The 14,306-nt window shown below is 37.1% G+C and overlaps 1 protein-coding gene across 1 annotated transcript; it reads left to right on the forward strand.

Moving 5' to 3' along the window:
- Positions 1-402: 402 nt before the first annotated feature.
- On the forward strand, positions 403-1,670 carry LOC136330630 (glyceraldehyde-3-phosphate dehydrogenase-like). The gene has a single exon (XM_066267718.1). The coding sequence runs from the start codon at positions 473-475 to the stop codon at positions 1,472-1,474; it is 1,002 nt and encodes a 333-aa protein (XP_066123815.1). The 5' UTR covers positions 403-472; the 3' UTR covers positions 1,475-1,670.
- Positions 1,671-14,306: the final 12,636 nt, after the last annotated feature.

Here is a 14,306-nt window from a genome sequence, read left to right on the forward strand (position 1 = left end):
TAGTTTATGAAGAGTTAGTATGTAGTATAGAAATTATCTTTTAGTTTTGATGGGAAAAGCTGGGTCCAATGCCACGTCTAACTATTTTGTGAGAGTAAATAGGACATAGTTGTTGAGATCCACATGGTTTGAGTCATGCAGTGCCTTCACCTATTACTTTAATTTATTTTTAAGGCAGGAGATGAGAGTGATGGATTGGTTTCAAGGTGTGAACACAGTCTCTGATTGTAATTCAGGAGCTATGTGGATCTGAACTTGATGGGCAGGCTGCCTGCTTCACCAGGTGAGCTGCCATTATCTCAAGAACCTGTACCGATTAGTATGCTATCATATTGAGAGACCTCGCTATGAACACAGGCATTTTCCCAAGGTGGCTGAGAAATAAAAGGAAGTATTCCAGTGCTCTCTGCTCCTCCTGTTCGGTAGATAGCCACGTCTTCCTGCGCAGTGCCAGCCACAATTCTGAGACACGATGGTGAAGGTCGGAGTGAACGGATTTGGCCGTATTGGGCGCCTGGTCACCAGGGCTGTTTTTAACTCTGGCAAAGTGGATATTGTTGCCATCAATGACCCCTTCATTGACCTCAACTTCATGGTCTACATGTTCCAGTATGATTCTACTCATGGCAAGTTCAAAGGCACAGTCAAGGCTGAGAACGGGAAGCTTGTCATCAACGGAAAGTCCATCTCCATCTTCCAGGAGCGAGATCCCGCCAACATCAAATGGGGTGATGCTGGTGCTGAATATGTTGTGGAGTCAACTGGTGTCTTCACTACCTTGGAGAAGGCTGGGGCTCACTTGAAGGGTGGAGCCAAGAGGGTCATCATCTCTGCTTCTTCTGCGGATGCCCCCATGTTTGTGATGGGTGTGAACCAAGACAAGTATGACAATTCCCTCAAGATTGTCAGCAACACCTCCTGCACCACTAACTGCTTGGCCCCCCTGGCCAAGGTCATCCATGACAACTTTGGCATTGTGGAGGGACTCATGACCACAGTCCACGCCATCACTGCCACCCAGAAGACCGTGGATGGCCCCTCTGGGAAGCTGTGGTGTGATGGCCGAGGGGCTGCCCAGAACATCATCCCTGCTTCTACTGGCGCTGCCAAGGCTGTGGGCAAGGTCATCCCTGAGCTGAATGGGAAACTCACTGGCATGGCTTTCCGTATCCCCACCCCCAATATGTCAGTTGTGGATCTGACCTGCCACCTGGAAAAGGATGCCAAGTACGATGACATCAAGAAGGTAGTGAAGCAGGCATCAGAGGGCCCTCTTAAGGGTATCTTGGGCTACACTAAGGACCAGGTCGTCTCTTGCGACTTTAACAGTGACACCCACTCCTCCACCTTTGATGCTGGGGCTGGCATTGCCCTCAATGACCACTTTGTCAAGCTCATCTCCTGGTATGACAATGAATTTGGCTACAGCAACAGGGTGGTGGACCTTATGGTCCACATGGCCTCCAAGGAGTAAGAGCCTCCTGGACCACCAGTCCCAGCAAGAGGAAGAAAGAGAAGCCCTCAGCTGCTGGGAAGTCCTTGCCCCAGATCCATTCCCCAACATACTGAGAACCTGACCTGCACAGTTTCCATCCCAGACCCCCTGAAGAAGGGGAGGGGCTTAGAAAGCCCTGCTTTGTCATGTAACATCAATAAAGTTCACTATACCCCCCCCAAAAAGGAAGTATTCCATTTGAGGTTTCATTCTTCCATTGTCTCAAGACTGTAGAATTTTTCTGAACTACTAGGATAGCATGTTTATTCAGGAGGGCACTAGAAGTCTCATTTTCCTTTCCAGTTGCTGTTTCCCTTCCTCCTACCTCAAATTAAGGCCAGTTTATATCTAAGGCATAAAAACATATAATTTTATTTTCCTAGGCTAGCATCTTGCAAAAATTAAAAGTTCAATACAGTCATTGAATGTCGGGTGAATAAAATTAGATTTAGACCTATACAACAACATGAAATATGACATCATAATGTGTGAGATTGTATATATTTATTACACAGCTTTTTCACAGTTACTGAATGCACCATTGTCTAATTTGGCTGTGATGTTGCCTTCTTAGAGCATGATTGAAACTGCTCTTTCCCAGGTTTTAAGAGTTAATATGCATTTGCTTTCATTCTAGAAAGCTTTCCTTGAATAGGTTTCTGTTTGTGTTTCTTAAGAGGCTTATGCTTGGATCAAAGTCATTAAATTCGATGCCTTGGAGGGTCAGATTCACACTTGGAGGGACTCTATGAGGAATTTCTTACCTGATCTTCACATACTTTTTCATATACTTTATGAGTGCATTCAGTTTGTACAATTATGTGTATCACATAGTCAAGTAATCTGATAATTAGTAATTACATTTCAATTCCACTCAACAAGGAATCAGTGGCTAAAACATGAAAGTAAAAAGAAAACCCAAACTTAGTCTTTCTCACCTAATTTTTTTTAAGTCAAAATACTCTTAGATTTTTTTATAGTAATTCTATTTAGAAATTATCAAAGTAAAACTATCAAAGTACTTGTCAGAGTTAAAAACACCTTTGTTGCTACAATGCAGACACACACACACACCTTTTTATTTTAGAGAAAGGTTAGATTTTAGATTTCTCTGAAGAAGCTAAAGATATCATATTTTTTCAAGAAACTTTAATGTAATCAGCAAATACGAACACTGAAAATATATTTTAAAATTTCAGTCAGCAGTTATTGAACCTAAACTTTGGAGTTGGTTATCAGTGTTGAAGGAATTCAGGAAGTCATTTAAGGGCAGAGAACACAGCTGCATTAAGCAGGACTGATTGCTATAGGTATATTAGGAGGAGGGTGGTGGTTGTAGTTTCAGTGGGAGACAGGTGTTTTCTTAGCTGCTAGCACTTGCTGTTCATGTGATAAACATAAAATTATCCATTTAGCTTTATTTCTATCAAACTTGTGTTTCCTGCTCCTTGCTGAGTATATGACAAATTTAAGAATATAATCCTAGTCAGATTTAGGAATGTGCTACAACTAAACAAAACACATACTTTTCTCCATCTCTCCACTACAATTAGAAAAACAAATGTGCCAAATGTCAATAGGTACAATTGAATGGGGGGCAGAGCAAAACTTTTTACTTCAACAGTAAACCAACTTCCAGACATGACTCTGTTGGAGAAGTAGACATTTGCATAGTTAGGGGCTTTCTTGATATTGTACTTGAAATTAATGTAGCATGTTTACTAGAGGGAGCCTCAATATTTATATAATTTGATAGATATAGTGGCTAGATTCCAAAAGTTGACAAAACGGTGACATTATGTCTAATACCTGTTCTCTGTTAGTGCCACAGTTCCTGTTGGAGAGGCCCTGGAATGCCGGGAGTTAAGCAGAGAATGAGATTACTTCTGCCTCCAGGCTACATTTAAGATGTCTATACACCTAAATACTGTAAAAGATAGGGTCTCTCTGCTTACCATAGACAGATTTAGAGTTGTGCCATTGTGTATTTCCTAGATTGTCCCTTGCTACAGCTGGCCAAGAGCCAGCATAGGTATAGATTAGTCTTAGTGGGTAAAATAGAAAGACTCATTTTATTACTGTGTGAATGATCACTGGCTACATCTACCCTTTCGTACAGATCTTTATCATATGACTATATCCACTTCATTTTGAAACCCCTAAGAATTTGCATATAAAATAAAATAAAAGGAAAGGATAGAAGCAGATTCATAGATACGGAGAAGAGACTGATGGTTTTCAGAGGGGAGTAAGAACTACAAATTTTATAGACACAAAATAGTCCCAGAGTATAAAGTACAGCACAGGAAATATAATCAATAGTATTGTAATAATTATATATGGTGTCAGGTGGGTACTGGAATTATCAGGGGGAACACTTTGTAAAGTTTATGATTTTCTAACTCCATGCTGTACATCTGAAAATAATACAAAATAATATTGAGTGTAACCTATACTTGAAAAGAAATAAAAAGAAAAGAATTTGCACATAAATCTGAAAAAAGAAAGCTCTCTGTATTCCTTAGGTAGAAATTTGTTCACCTTTATTCTCTTACTTCCAACAGCTTCTCCAGTAAGAGTTCTGGGTAAAAGACATTAAACCCATGGATTCCAGGACTTGGTCACTGAGTTCCTGATGATATACCTACGTTATATGTTCTTAGCTAGTAGGTATGTTGAATGTGCTGTTACCACTTATACTACTCAATCAGAAGCAATAAGAAAAAGGGGATAGGCAATAAGCCAGAAAGTATTCATAAATATCTTCAAGAAATGTGACGTAAAAATGTTTTATGTCCAATTTACAGATTTGAAAATCTGGAGCACATATGGTGACTTCTTTATAGTGTACTGGTAAATCATAATTTTCAAGCAGGCTTATTGGTTACATAAGCCTCCAAAAGAACTTATGTGCATCTGTATATAAAGGGAGAATAAAATGAAGACCTTAATGCATATTTATTGATTATCTCCAAGGCCTTGGAAGGGAAGACACAGTTCAGATTAGACATTTAGATCAGATTGGACTGTTCATAATTATTTCTAATAGATGATAGAATGTCTATGTTGTTGATGATTTTTTTCTCAACTTCTGTGTTTTAGGGATGCTCTTTTTCTTTTGGCAACTGTAGGGTCAAGGGAAATGTTCTATTAAATCAATCAAATATATTAATGAAGCATGCATTTGCATGTGTTGACTCATTTAATCTTCATAAAACATTATGAGATGGATACTGTTGCCCTAGTCTTATAGATGAGATACAAATATACAATTTAGGACCATTAAGAGGTAGAGCTGTGATTCAAGCCAAGGTATTGTGGCTCCAGAATCCTTGTTCTTAGCTAGTATGATGATTTTTCCCAAACTACAAATTGTAATTTATTATGGGCTAGAAATCAATATAGTGTGTTTCAACTAGCATTTTAATAAAAATGATATGGAATAAAAATAGATCAATGTGTGACTACATTGTATATAATGCATATTGTTTTTTGAAACCATTTTTGTAAACATGCACTATATTTAGCCACAAATAGATATACATAGATATTGAGTTGCAATAAAAAATGTATTTCTGATTGGTATGTAAGTCAAAAACATTTGTAAGCCACTGAACTACACTATAGAGTCATTCAGTGCCTTGAAAAGAGGTGTTCAGTAACTCTTTATTAAGTTGAGTGAATGTGTTATTAAAATTAAAAATCCCCTTGCATAGTCAGAATAATAGCCTTCTGCTGAATATATAATTTCCCTGTGGAATAAGACTGAAAATGTTAGTCACATCATTCTTAATCAGTGGAACTGTAGCTGTTTGATATAATCAATTAGTTTATAAATTCCCAACCTAAATTCAAGTTGTCCTCCCCAAATTATCTGGTTGGTAATTTTTTATTGCTATAAGACTTGGCCTCTTATAGTTTAATACTGTCAGATAATAACCATAGTCCAAAATAAGTGGCAATTCCTAAAATATAAGTTAGTAATTTGGATTCTTTTGAAGAATAATACATTATCAACAAGTGGTATTTATTTCAGCAATGCAAAGATGGTTTGATAACAGGAAATTTGCCAATGTTATCATATTAAACTAAATATAAAAATAATGGGGCCCTGGCCGGTTGGCTCAGTGGTAGAGCATCGGCCTGGTGTGCAGGAGTCCCGGGTTTGATTCCTGGCCAAGGCACACAGGAGAAGCGCCCATCTGCTTCTCCACCCCTCCCCCTCTCCTTCCTCTCTGTCTCTCTCTTCCCCTCCCGCAGCCGAGGCCACAGAGCCATCCTCAGCGCCTTTGCTCCATTGGAGCAAAGATGGCCCAGGTGCTGAGGATGGTTCTGTGGCCTCTGCCTCAGGCGCTAGAGTGGCTCTGGTCGCAACAGAGCCACGCCCTGGATGGGCAGAGCATCGCCCCCTCGTGGGCATGCCGCATGGATCCCAGTCAGCCACATGTGGGAGTCTGTCTGACTGCCTCCCTTGTTTCTAGCTTCAGAAAAATACAAAAATAATAATAATAATGGGATTATTTTATGGACACTGAAAAGACATATGATAAAAATTAACAACCATTCTTTATACTCAATAACATAGGATTTCAAGGAGACTTCATAATGGGGTAAATATATATTTATATTTTCCCCAAACTCTTATGATTGATGAAAAACACATGAGGCATACTCACTAACATCAGAAATCAGAACAAACTTGGCTCACTTCCTTTACCGTTACTACAGTTGTGCTGGAGGAAATTGCCAATGCCATTAAATAAAAGGAAAAAAATAGTATATAAAAGTTATAAAGGAAGCAGTAAGTGTGACCTATGGTGGCACAGAGGATAAAGTGTCACCCTGAAATGCTGAGGTCGCCAGTTTGAAACTCCAGGCTTCCCTGGTCAAGGCACATATGGGAGATAGAAAACCCGGTGATCATACGAAATGACCGCTGTTCTAGATATTATAAATTGTAATTAAAATGATTTGTGCAAAGGTGTCTGCTAATTCAAACTCAATTACCCAGGGCAGGCAGCAAAGACGCCCCTTTGCTTACTGCCTCACGGGGTTTCCCCCTTCTACTTGCTTAATTGCTTAAAGTAGAGTGCAATGAAGGAAACCACTGGCGGTACATTTCTTAAGAGCCACCGCTAGCTCAATAAATAAAGGTGATTTAAATAATAAAATGTTAATTCACATGTCAAAGATCTCTTTGTACACAACATTTCTTGTGTAGATCTTTCCATCATTTTTAAGCTCGCCTTGCAGAGGACCATCAGTTATTTTTTATTTTTTTTATTTTTTTAAATTTATTTTTATTTTTATTTTTTTTCCGAAGCTGGAAACAGGGAGGCAGTCAGACAGACTCCCGCATGTGCCCGACCGGGATCCACCTGGCATGCCCACCAGGGGGCGATGCTTTGCCCCTCTGGGGCATTGCTCTGTTGCATCCAGAGCCATTCTAGCACCTGAGGCAGAGGCCACAGAGCCATCCCCAGCACCCGGGCCAACTTTGCTCCAATGGAGCCTTGGCTGCAGGAGGGGAAGAGAGAGACAGAGAGGAAGGAGAAGGGGAGGAGTGGAGAAGCAGATGGGCACCTCTCCTGTGTGCCCTGGCTGGGAATCGAACCCAGGACTCCTGCACGCCAGGCCGATGCTCTACCGCTGAGCCAACCAGCCAGGGCCCATCAATTATTTTTAATTTTATGTCCGTTCTTTCACGAACTCTTGAACAGGCAACATAAAGTTGACCGTGTCCAAATGCAGGCTCAGGTAAAAAAATGCCAACACGCTTAAGCGTTTGGCCCTGAGACTTATTGATGGTCATAGCAAAGGCAAGTTTTACAGGAAATTGTCTACATCTCGATTGAAACGACAACCCTGTTTGAGATGGAGCCAAATCAATTCTTGGAATGACATGTATTTCACCTTTAGAGGAGCCAGTCAAAGACTTAGCTATTATGACATTATTTTTCAATTGGAGAACCTCTAGTCTTGTACCATTGCAAAGACCCTTTCTGGTGTTAAGATTTCTTAACAGCATAATAATTGCTCCAATCTTTAACCCCAATTTGTGAGGTGGCATGCCAGAAGGCAACAGACTATTTAAAAATTCCACTGGAAAGTTGTTGGCACTCGCTTTATTATCAGCTACAACGGAATCAACACTTAAATATGTCGTGTCATTCCCTTCTATGATATTTAAGACATCATCATTTAGTTTGTCTACATCAGAATTTTTAGGACACAATATTGCCCTTTCACTAATTTCACTGATGTTTCCAGGCTGGATTTTATTACCAAAAACCCAACCCAATCCACTAAACTATCTTTGCATATCATCAACAAAGGAATCTCGACAACGTCTTCACTCAATCCATTATCATCAGAAAGAGTTCCATTTCCAAGTTTTAAAAGCCATTACTCTGTCATTTTTTTGCATTTCTCTCCTGCCTTTGTTCAAGGGACTCATTTTGTCGAGACAGGCTTTTTTGTCTTGCATCTGAGGCAAGCCTTGTTTCTCTATGTTCATCAGTCTCATTTTGCCCAGAAAGACGCATTTGCTCTGCGACTGAAGCAAGCCTTGTCTTTCTCTGCTCAGTGGTTTCTTTTTGTCGAGAAAGCCGTTTTTGTGCAGCTTTAGCTCCTTTTCTTTCCTCTTCAGTGCTGTATTTTCTGGGAGGCATTCTTAAAAGAAATTACGTTAAGATGTAGTTTTTATGTAAAACAGATGATTGTCAATGCAAAGAAATGTTCACCTTCCCCCTGACCCGCTCAATTTGCGTTCAGCCATGGCAACTTCACCCCATTGGCTAGTGCAGTTACGCAAGCAACCAATAAGCTATCGGCAACAAACAGACACTTAAGCCACATATAATAAAGATTTTTCAATTGGAAAACCTCTAGTCTTGTACCATTGCAAAGACCCCTTCTGGTGTTAAGATTTCTTAACAGCATAATAATTGCTCCAATCTTTAACCTCAATTTGTGAGGTGGCATGCCAGAAGGCAGGACTATTTGAATGCCGTGGCAACTTCACCCCATTGGCTAGTACAGTTACACAAGCAACCAATAAGCTATCGGTGACAAACAGACACTTAAGCCGCATATAATAAAGATGATGTTTCCTGCTCCTCCCCTCTTCTCTCTCTCTCTTTCTCTCCTCTCTCTAAAAATGAATAAATAAAATCTAAAAAAAAGAAAGGAAGCAGTAAAATAATTGCTATTTACAGATAAGATTTCATATCCACTATCTTCAGAGAATCACTTGAAAAATGATTACAGACAAATTAAGTCAGTAATAGGGAAGTTCAAAATTAACAAGTTTTATGTAATTAAAGAATATTCAGAAGAACACTTAAGATGGGAAGAGATACTGTATTCTTTGACAAGTTGACTCATTATTCATATCTTTTACTGAACATCAGGAATTGGAACAAAGATCTAAATGTTAAAGATGGAACCATAAAAGTAGTAGAAGATAATATGAATTTTGTATGGTCTGAAGAGAAGGCCTTTTTAATAAAATCTAAAATCCAAAGGCAATTTTAAAAGATTAATGTGTTTAAATTTATAAAATTTTGAAACTTCTACATGACAAACAAATATGAGCAAAAGTGAAAGATAAATAGATTGGAGATAAAAATTGTAACTCGTTATGAAAAAGATCTAATCTTCCTAATATACATGAGCTTCTGGTAATTGACAAAAGGGACGGACCTCAGGTAAAGTTGGTTATATGAACACAGTTCACAGAGAAATACCACTGGCCTTTAAACATATGAAGCGATTCTCACCTTCTTTCAAAATAAAACTAATTTAACATCATACTGGCAGCGTTAAAAAATATAGGATATTAGCAAAAATCCAAATGTATAATAGCATATTTTGTTGGCAAGGCTACAAGGAAGCTAGGATTTTTATACATTGTTGATGGTGGTATGAATTCTTATAGAAGTAAATTGGAACAAATGCATATGAGCTTTGATATAGTATTCCTATTTTTACAAATTTATCTTAACATTATATTTGTAAGATGTTAAGTGTTCAAATTTATTCATGGCTGCATTGTTATAGCAAAAGATAGGAAATATTGTGCAGATAACATCCATCAGTGGACTATTAAATAGATACATCAGTAATGGAATGTATGTAGGTATACAAACCTACATATATTCTTATGAAGAATCTTATGACTATGGAAAGATTTTCAAAATACAGGGGTAGGCAAAAGTAGGTTTACAGTTATAGTACAAATAAATACAATAATTAATAAATAGTCCCAACTGTAAACCTACTTTTGCCTACCCCTGTATATTTCTAAGTTAAAAAAGAAGCAAGAGGAGAATAAAATAAGTTACATTTGTGCAAAAAATAGAAATTACTGGTAGTTATATTTAAAATAATGAAAAACATACAAGAAAGCAATAAGCTGGTTATTTCTTTTGGGGGTATCTAGGAAGGGTTCATAGCTAAGCCAATTGAGGGTTAAAATGGGGCAAGACTTTATTATATACTCTTTTAAAGCAAGACTTTTCACAATATATTTTAATTTTTTAAGAATATAAATACATGTTTATTCAACAACAATAAAAAAGAAAAGATAAACACTAAAAAAAAACACAACAAATGAAACACACTGCTCACTGTGAATAACCAATTGAACAAAAATTAGGACTGGCAGTCATCTTAAAAATTACTAGGCATCATTATACAATATGCAGCTCTGAAAATTATATCTATTATTAAAACTCTCTGTATTATATTTTACTTTGCTTGTGAAATATAAGGTTGTCTAACTGCCATGCTATAACATGAAGGTAATAGTAGTAGTGTTAGAAGTTTGTTTCCATTAGTGTTAAAGTTCAGTTAATAAATATATAGTACATAAACACAAATGAGAACATCAAATTTCTGCTCAGTATGGGATTCAAGAGCTACTTTATAAGTTTTGGTAGGATTTATTTATTAGTTCTGTGAATTATTTAACCTTTCAGAAAGTAGGTTTCTTAATTTATAAAAGATACCAATACTTACATCATAGAGTTGTGGTCAAGATTAGAGTGAATTTCTTTACAAAACACTTAGCATAATAAATAGTGAATACAAGCATTTATTATGCCTGTGATTATATTATTTATGATATGCAGCCTTAAAACTCTAAGGTGAATGTTAAGGCAAAATGCAGTTTGCCCCTACTTAACAATATTTGATCTTTTTGAATAAAATAAAGGGGGAGTTGATTACAAAATTTCCAATGGTATAAGTTTTTGTCTATTTTAATTTTTCATTTACTAAGAGCCTGAAAAATCACTTTTTCTCCATTAATTTGAGAGAGAGAGATTTGGGAGAGAGAGAAAAGCATCAACTCACTGTTTCACTTAGTTATTCCATCTAGTTGTGCACTCATTGATTACTTCTCATATGTGCACTGACCAGAGATTGAACCCATGACCTTGGCACACCGGGACAATGGTTTACTCACGGAGTCACCCAGCCAGGGCCTAAAATCACTTGGAAAATAATCTCCTGAAATTGAATATTTGATATGGAAAATTAACTGTAATATTTAAATTCTTTGAAATAGTTTAAATAATGGTTGATTGTTTTTAAAATATGGTATATCTGCTGGATGGAATAAGATGCAGTTATTAAAAATCGGGTGAAAAACGATGATGATGGTTTAGGAGTTTTTCAAAATAAAGAAATTTAAAAGTCTGCACAGTTTTTTTAGTAGGATCTCAAATTGATGAAATCCATTAATGTATGTGTATTTCATAGAGATAGAAAAAATATACATCAGCTGTTATTAGTGGTCATCTTTGAGTCTTGGAATTGTAGTATTTGTTTGTTCTATATTGTTTTCTAGATTTCCAAATTTTCTACAATGAACATGTATTGCTCTCATCATTCTCTCTTTCTCTCTCTCTCTCTCTCTCTCTCTCTATATATATATATATACACACACACACACACACACACACACATACAGTGTGGTTATGCTTTGAAAATGGATTTTAGGATGAGTAGAATCTAAATATATGTACTTACTAAATGAAAACAGTTCAAAGCTATATTAACTTTGTGAGTGGAATCTTATTCCAGGAGAGTAGAAGTTGGCACCTGGAAGGACGCTTGGCACTTTTGCGTATTGAGGAGGGGTTTATTTTGGTAAAGTAACACTGCCATTATAGCCTGATGGCTACTGCAGTGGAATCAGATCTCAGGTCATCTCAGTTCATTAGCTCAGCATGTAGCTCAGGTCTCTGAAATTGTGAGCCACACTAAGGGTTTGTTAAAAAAATTTTATTGAATTCATTGGGGTGACATTGGTTATTAAAATTATATAGGTTTCAGGTGTGGCAATTCTGTAATACATCATCTGTATATTGTATTGTGTACTCACCACCCATATCAACACGGTAAGGGTTTTTAGAAGGTGATCCTTATATCTTTCATCATGTGACTGTGCTTATAGGGACCAAATACAGATCACAGAGCACAGGCAATGGTAAGGGTAGCACACTGAGATAATATAAGGAAGTTATTTTTGCTCTGTAAATGGAAGAGAAGTTTAAAAGAATTGTGTAAAGTTCTTCCATACTTCTGTTCACTTTAAAAGAATTCCCTGATTCCCAATGACATAATCGTACATCTTATAGTCTTTATTATTCAATTTCTTAGCAGCTGGTGTTATTCTAGTTGACATCAGATATAACACTCATTTTGAATACTTTGTGGAGTAGTCAGTGAACTAAATACTGAAAACTATGTCTTGTAGGTTTCTGTTTAGTAATTTCACTTACTTTCTCCTTAATTTATAGTCAGTGCATCCTCCTGAAAATTCAGTTTAATATCCCTGTTTTCTTTCTGTTATCTTTTGTCTAACTTAGGATCATGCCCCTGATTCTTTTCATTCCATTTAATCAGAGCTATTGAGGGATATTTTAACTCCTTTCATTTTAGAAATGTGAAACAGACAAAGAAAGGTTAGGGAATTGTCCAAGGCTACACAGGTAGCAAACAAATGAACTTGAAGTTTTTTCACTTCCAGTTCAGCATGCATTATGCCCTGCCATGCTCCAGTTATTTTTTAAAGTTCTCTAAAATATCGACAAGAGAGGACTAGGATATATCTGTTCTTTACCATGTGAAGACTTGACAGGTGCAATTCTAGATACTTAAACAAAAATTACATTAAAATTTTACAACATATTTTAGCTCTAAAGTATTTAAAAACCAGAGAGATATGTTTTAGTACCCTCATCCAAATATTTCATATTAGTTATACCTTAAATACATGTATTATTTAATATCTTCATCTTAGTACTAAATATGAACAAGTCATATGAAAATGAGGCTTCATATGCTTTATTTTTAGATTTTCTAAGTGGCAAAGGGCTGTTAGATATTTGTTATCTAAGAACAATTTTTTTTCCTTAAAAGTAGTTAGACCATCTTTTCATTTAGAAAAACAAGAATGTCTTAATTTAAACAGAAAAAGAGTTTGGTTCCCTCTTTCTGCAACTTATTTATTTAGAAACTACAGAAGAAAACTTAAAAAATGGGATAAATGTCAATTATTTAAATACTAATTATTTGATTTATTATTTTTAGTCATTAAAATAATGACTTTTTGTTCCCAGTGAAGGAGACAATTGTGAGATTTAACAATATAAATAAATAAAGTTTAGAAACTTTATATCTTAAAAAGAAAAAAAATAAAATAATTCTCATTACTGTATTCCTGTTTATAAAAATATATAAATTGAAGAAAATATTATATTACAGCAAAATAGAGTTTTCTGAAATAGAGTTTGGTTAAATTGTGAGCATAGATAGATTCTCAGGAGAGAGATGAACAACGTGCCAACCTCTCAATACATAGTTTGTCTAATGCGTTTTTTCCCCAAGAATTTTGATTTCTAGTGTTTGATAGGCAGTAATAAGAAAGATCTTTTCACTTTAATCTTTTGACTTTATTTACAATTTTATAAGTTGCTAAGCTTTCTGTAAGTTGTTTTGTTTTAGATAAAATTACTTCATCGAGGCATTTAGGAAAATTTGAATCTATGAGAGGAGATATTGTTGTAAGGTATCTGACAGATATGTGAATTCCAAACTGCCCTTTTGCTGTTCTGCTTATCTGTCAGACCTCACCCTTAATTTACCAGACAATCACCCATGGGACAAAGGAACTCCAGGAAGCTGGTCAATCACCCCAATGAAGAGTATTCCAGAAAGCCAACATACCAGCACACACTTGCTCGAGGCTCTCTCCAGCCCTATAAAGTTTTACCTCAGTCTGTTTTCGGTGCTCTGGAGAAGTGCCTGGCAGGGTTCCTTTCTTCCTTTCAATAAAGCCTGTTACTCTGGTCTTTCAGACTCCCATGGATTCTAACATTTGGTGCCGAAACCCGGGATAGGGTACTAGCTGCCTGGACAATCCCTCTTTGCCGTCCAAACTTACAACCAGGGAAGCAATGGGCAGTGGCAGCTCGTCCAGGGCTTACTCCCTGATTCTTTTTGGATGTGTAATTGTAGGTCAATTGGCCGGCAGTCTAACCCTGTCCCGAACCCCTGCTGGACCAGAAAGGTAAGGAGTTTCTCCCTTCCCCTTCCCCGGTTGGCCTCCAAATTTCTCTCTAAAAACACTCCTTCCTGGTCGGATGGTTTTGACTTCGGACCCCATATCTATGGGTGGTCTGCCTCTACTCTTTTATGGACTTCTACAAAAGTCTAGGTGCGCCTAGCCAGGGCACTCTCCCTACTTCCCGGGATCTCTGCCTTGGGGTGACGACCTCTTGTCTGAGACTCTTTTTCTACA

Source organism: Saccopteryx bilineata, chromosome 3 (genome assembly GCF_036850765.1).
Source record: "Saccopteryx bilineata isolate mSacBil1 chromosome 3, mSacBil1_pri_phased_curated, whole genome shotgun sequence".
NCBI lineage: Eukaryota > Metazoa > Chordata > Mammalia > Chiroptera > Emballonuridae > Saccopteryx > Saccopteryx bilineata.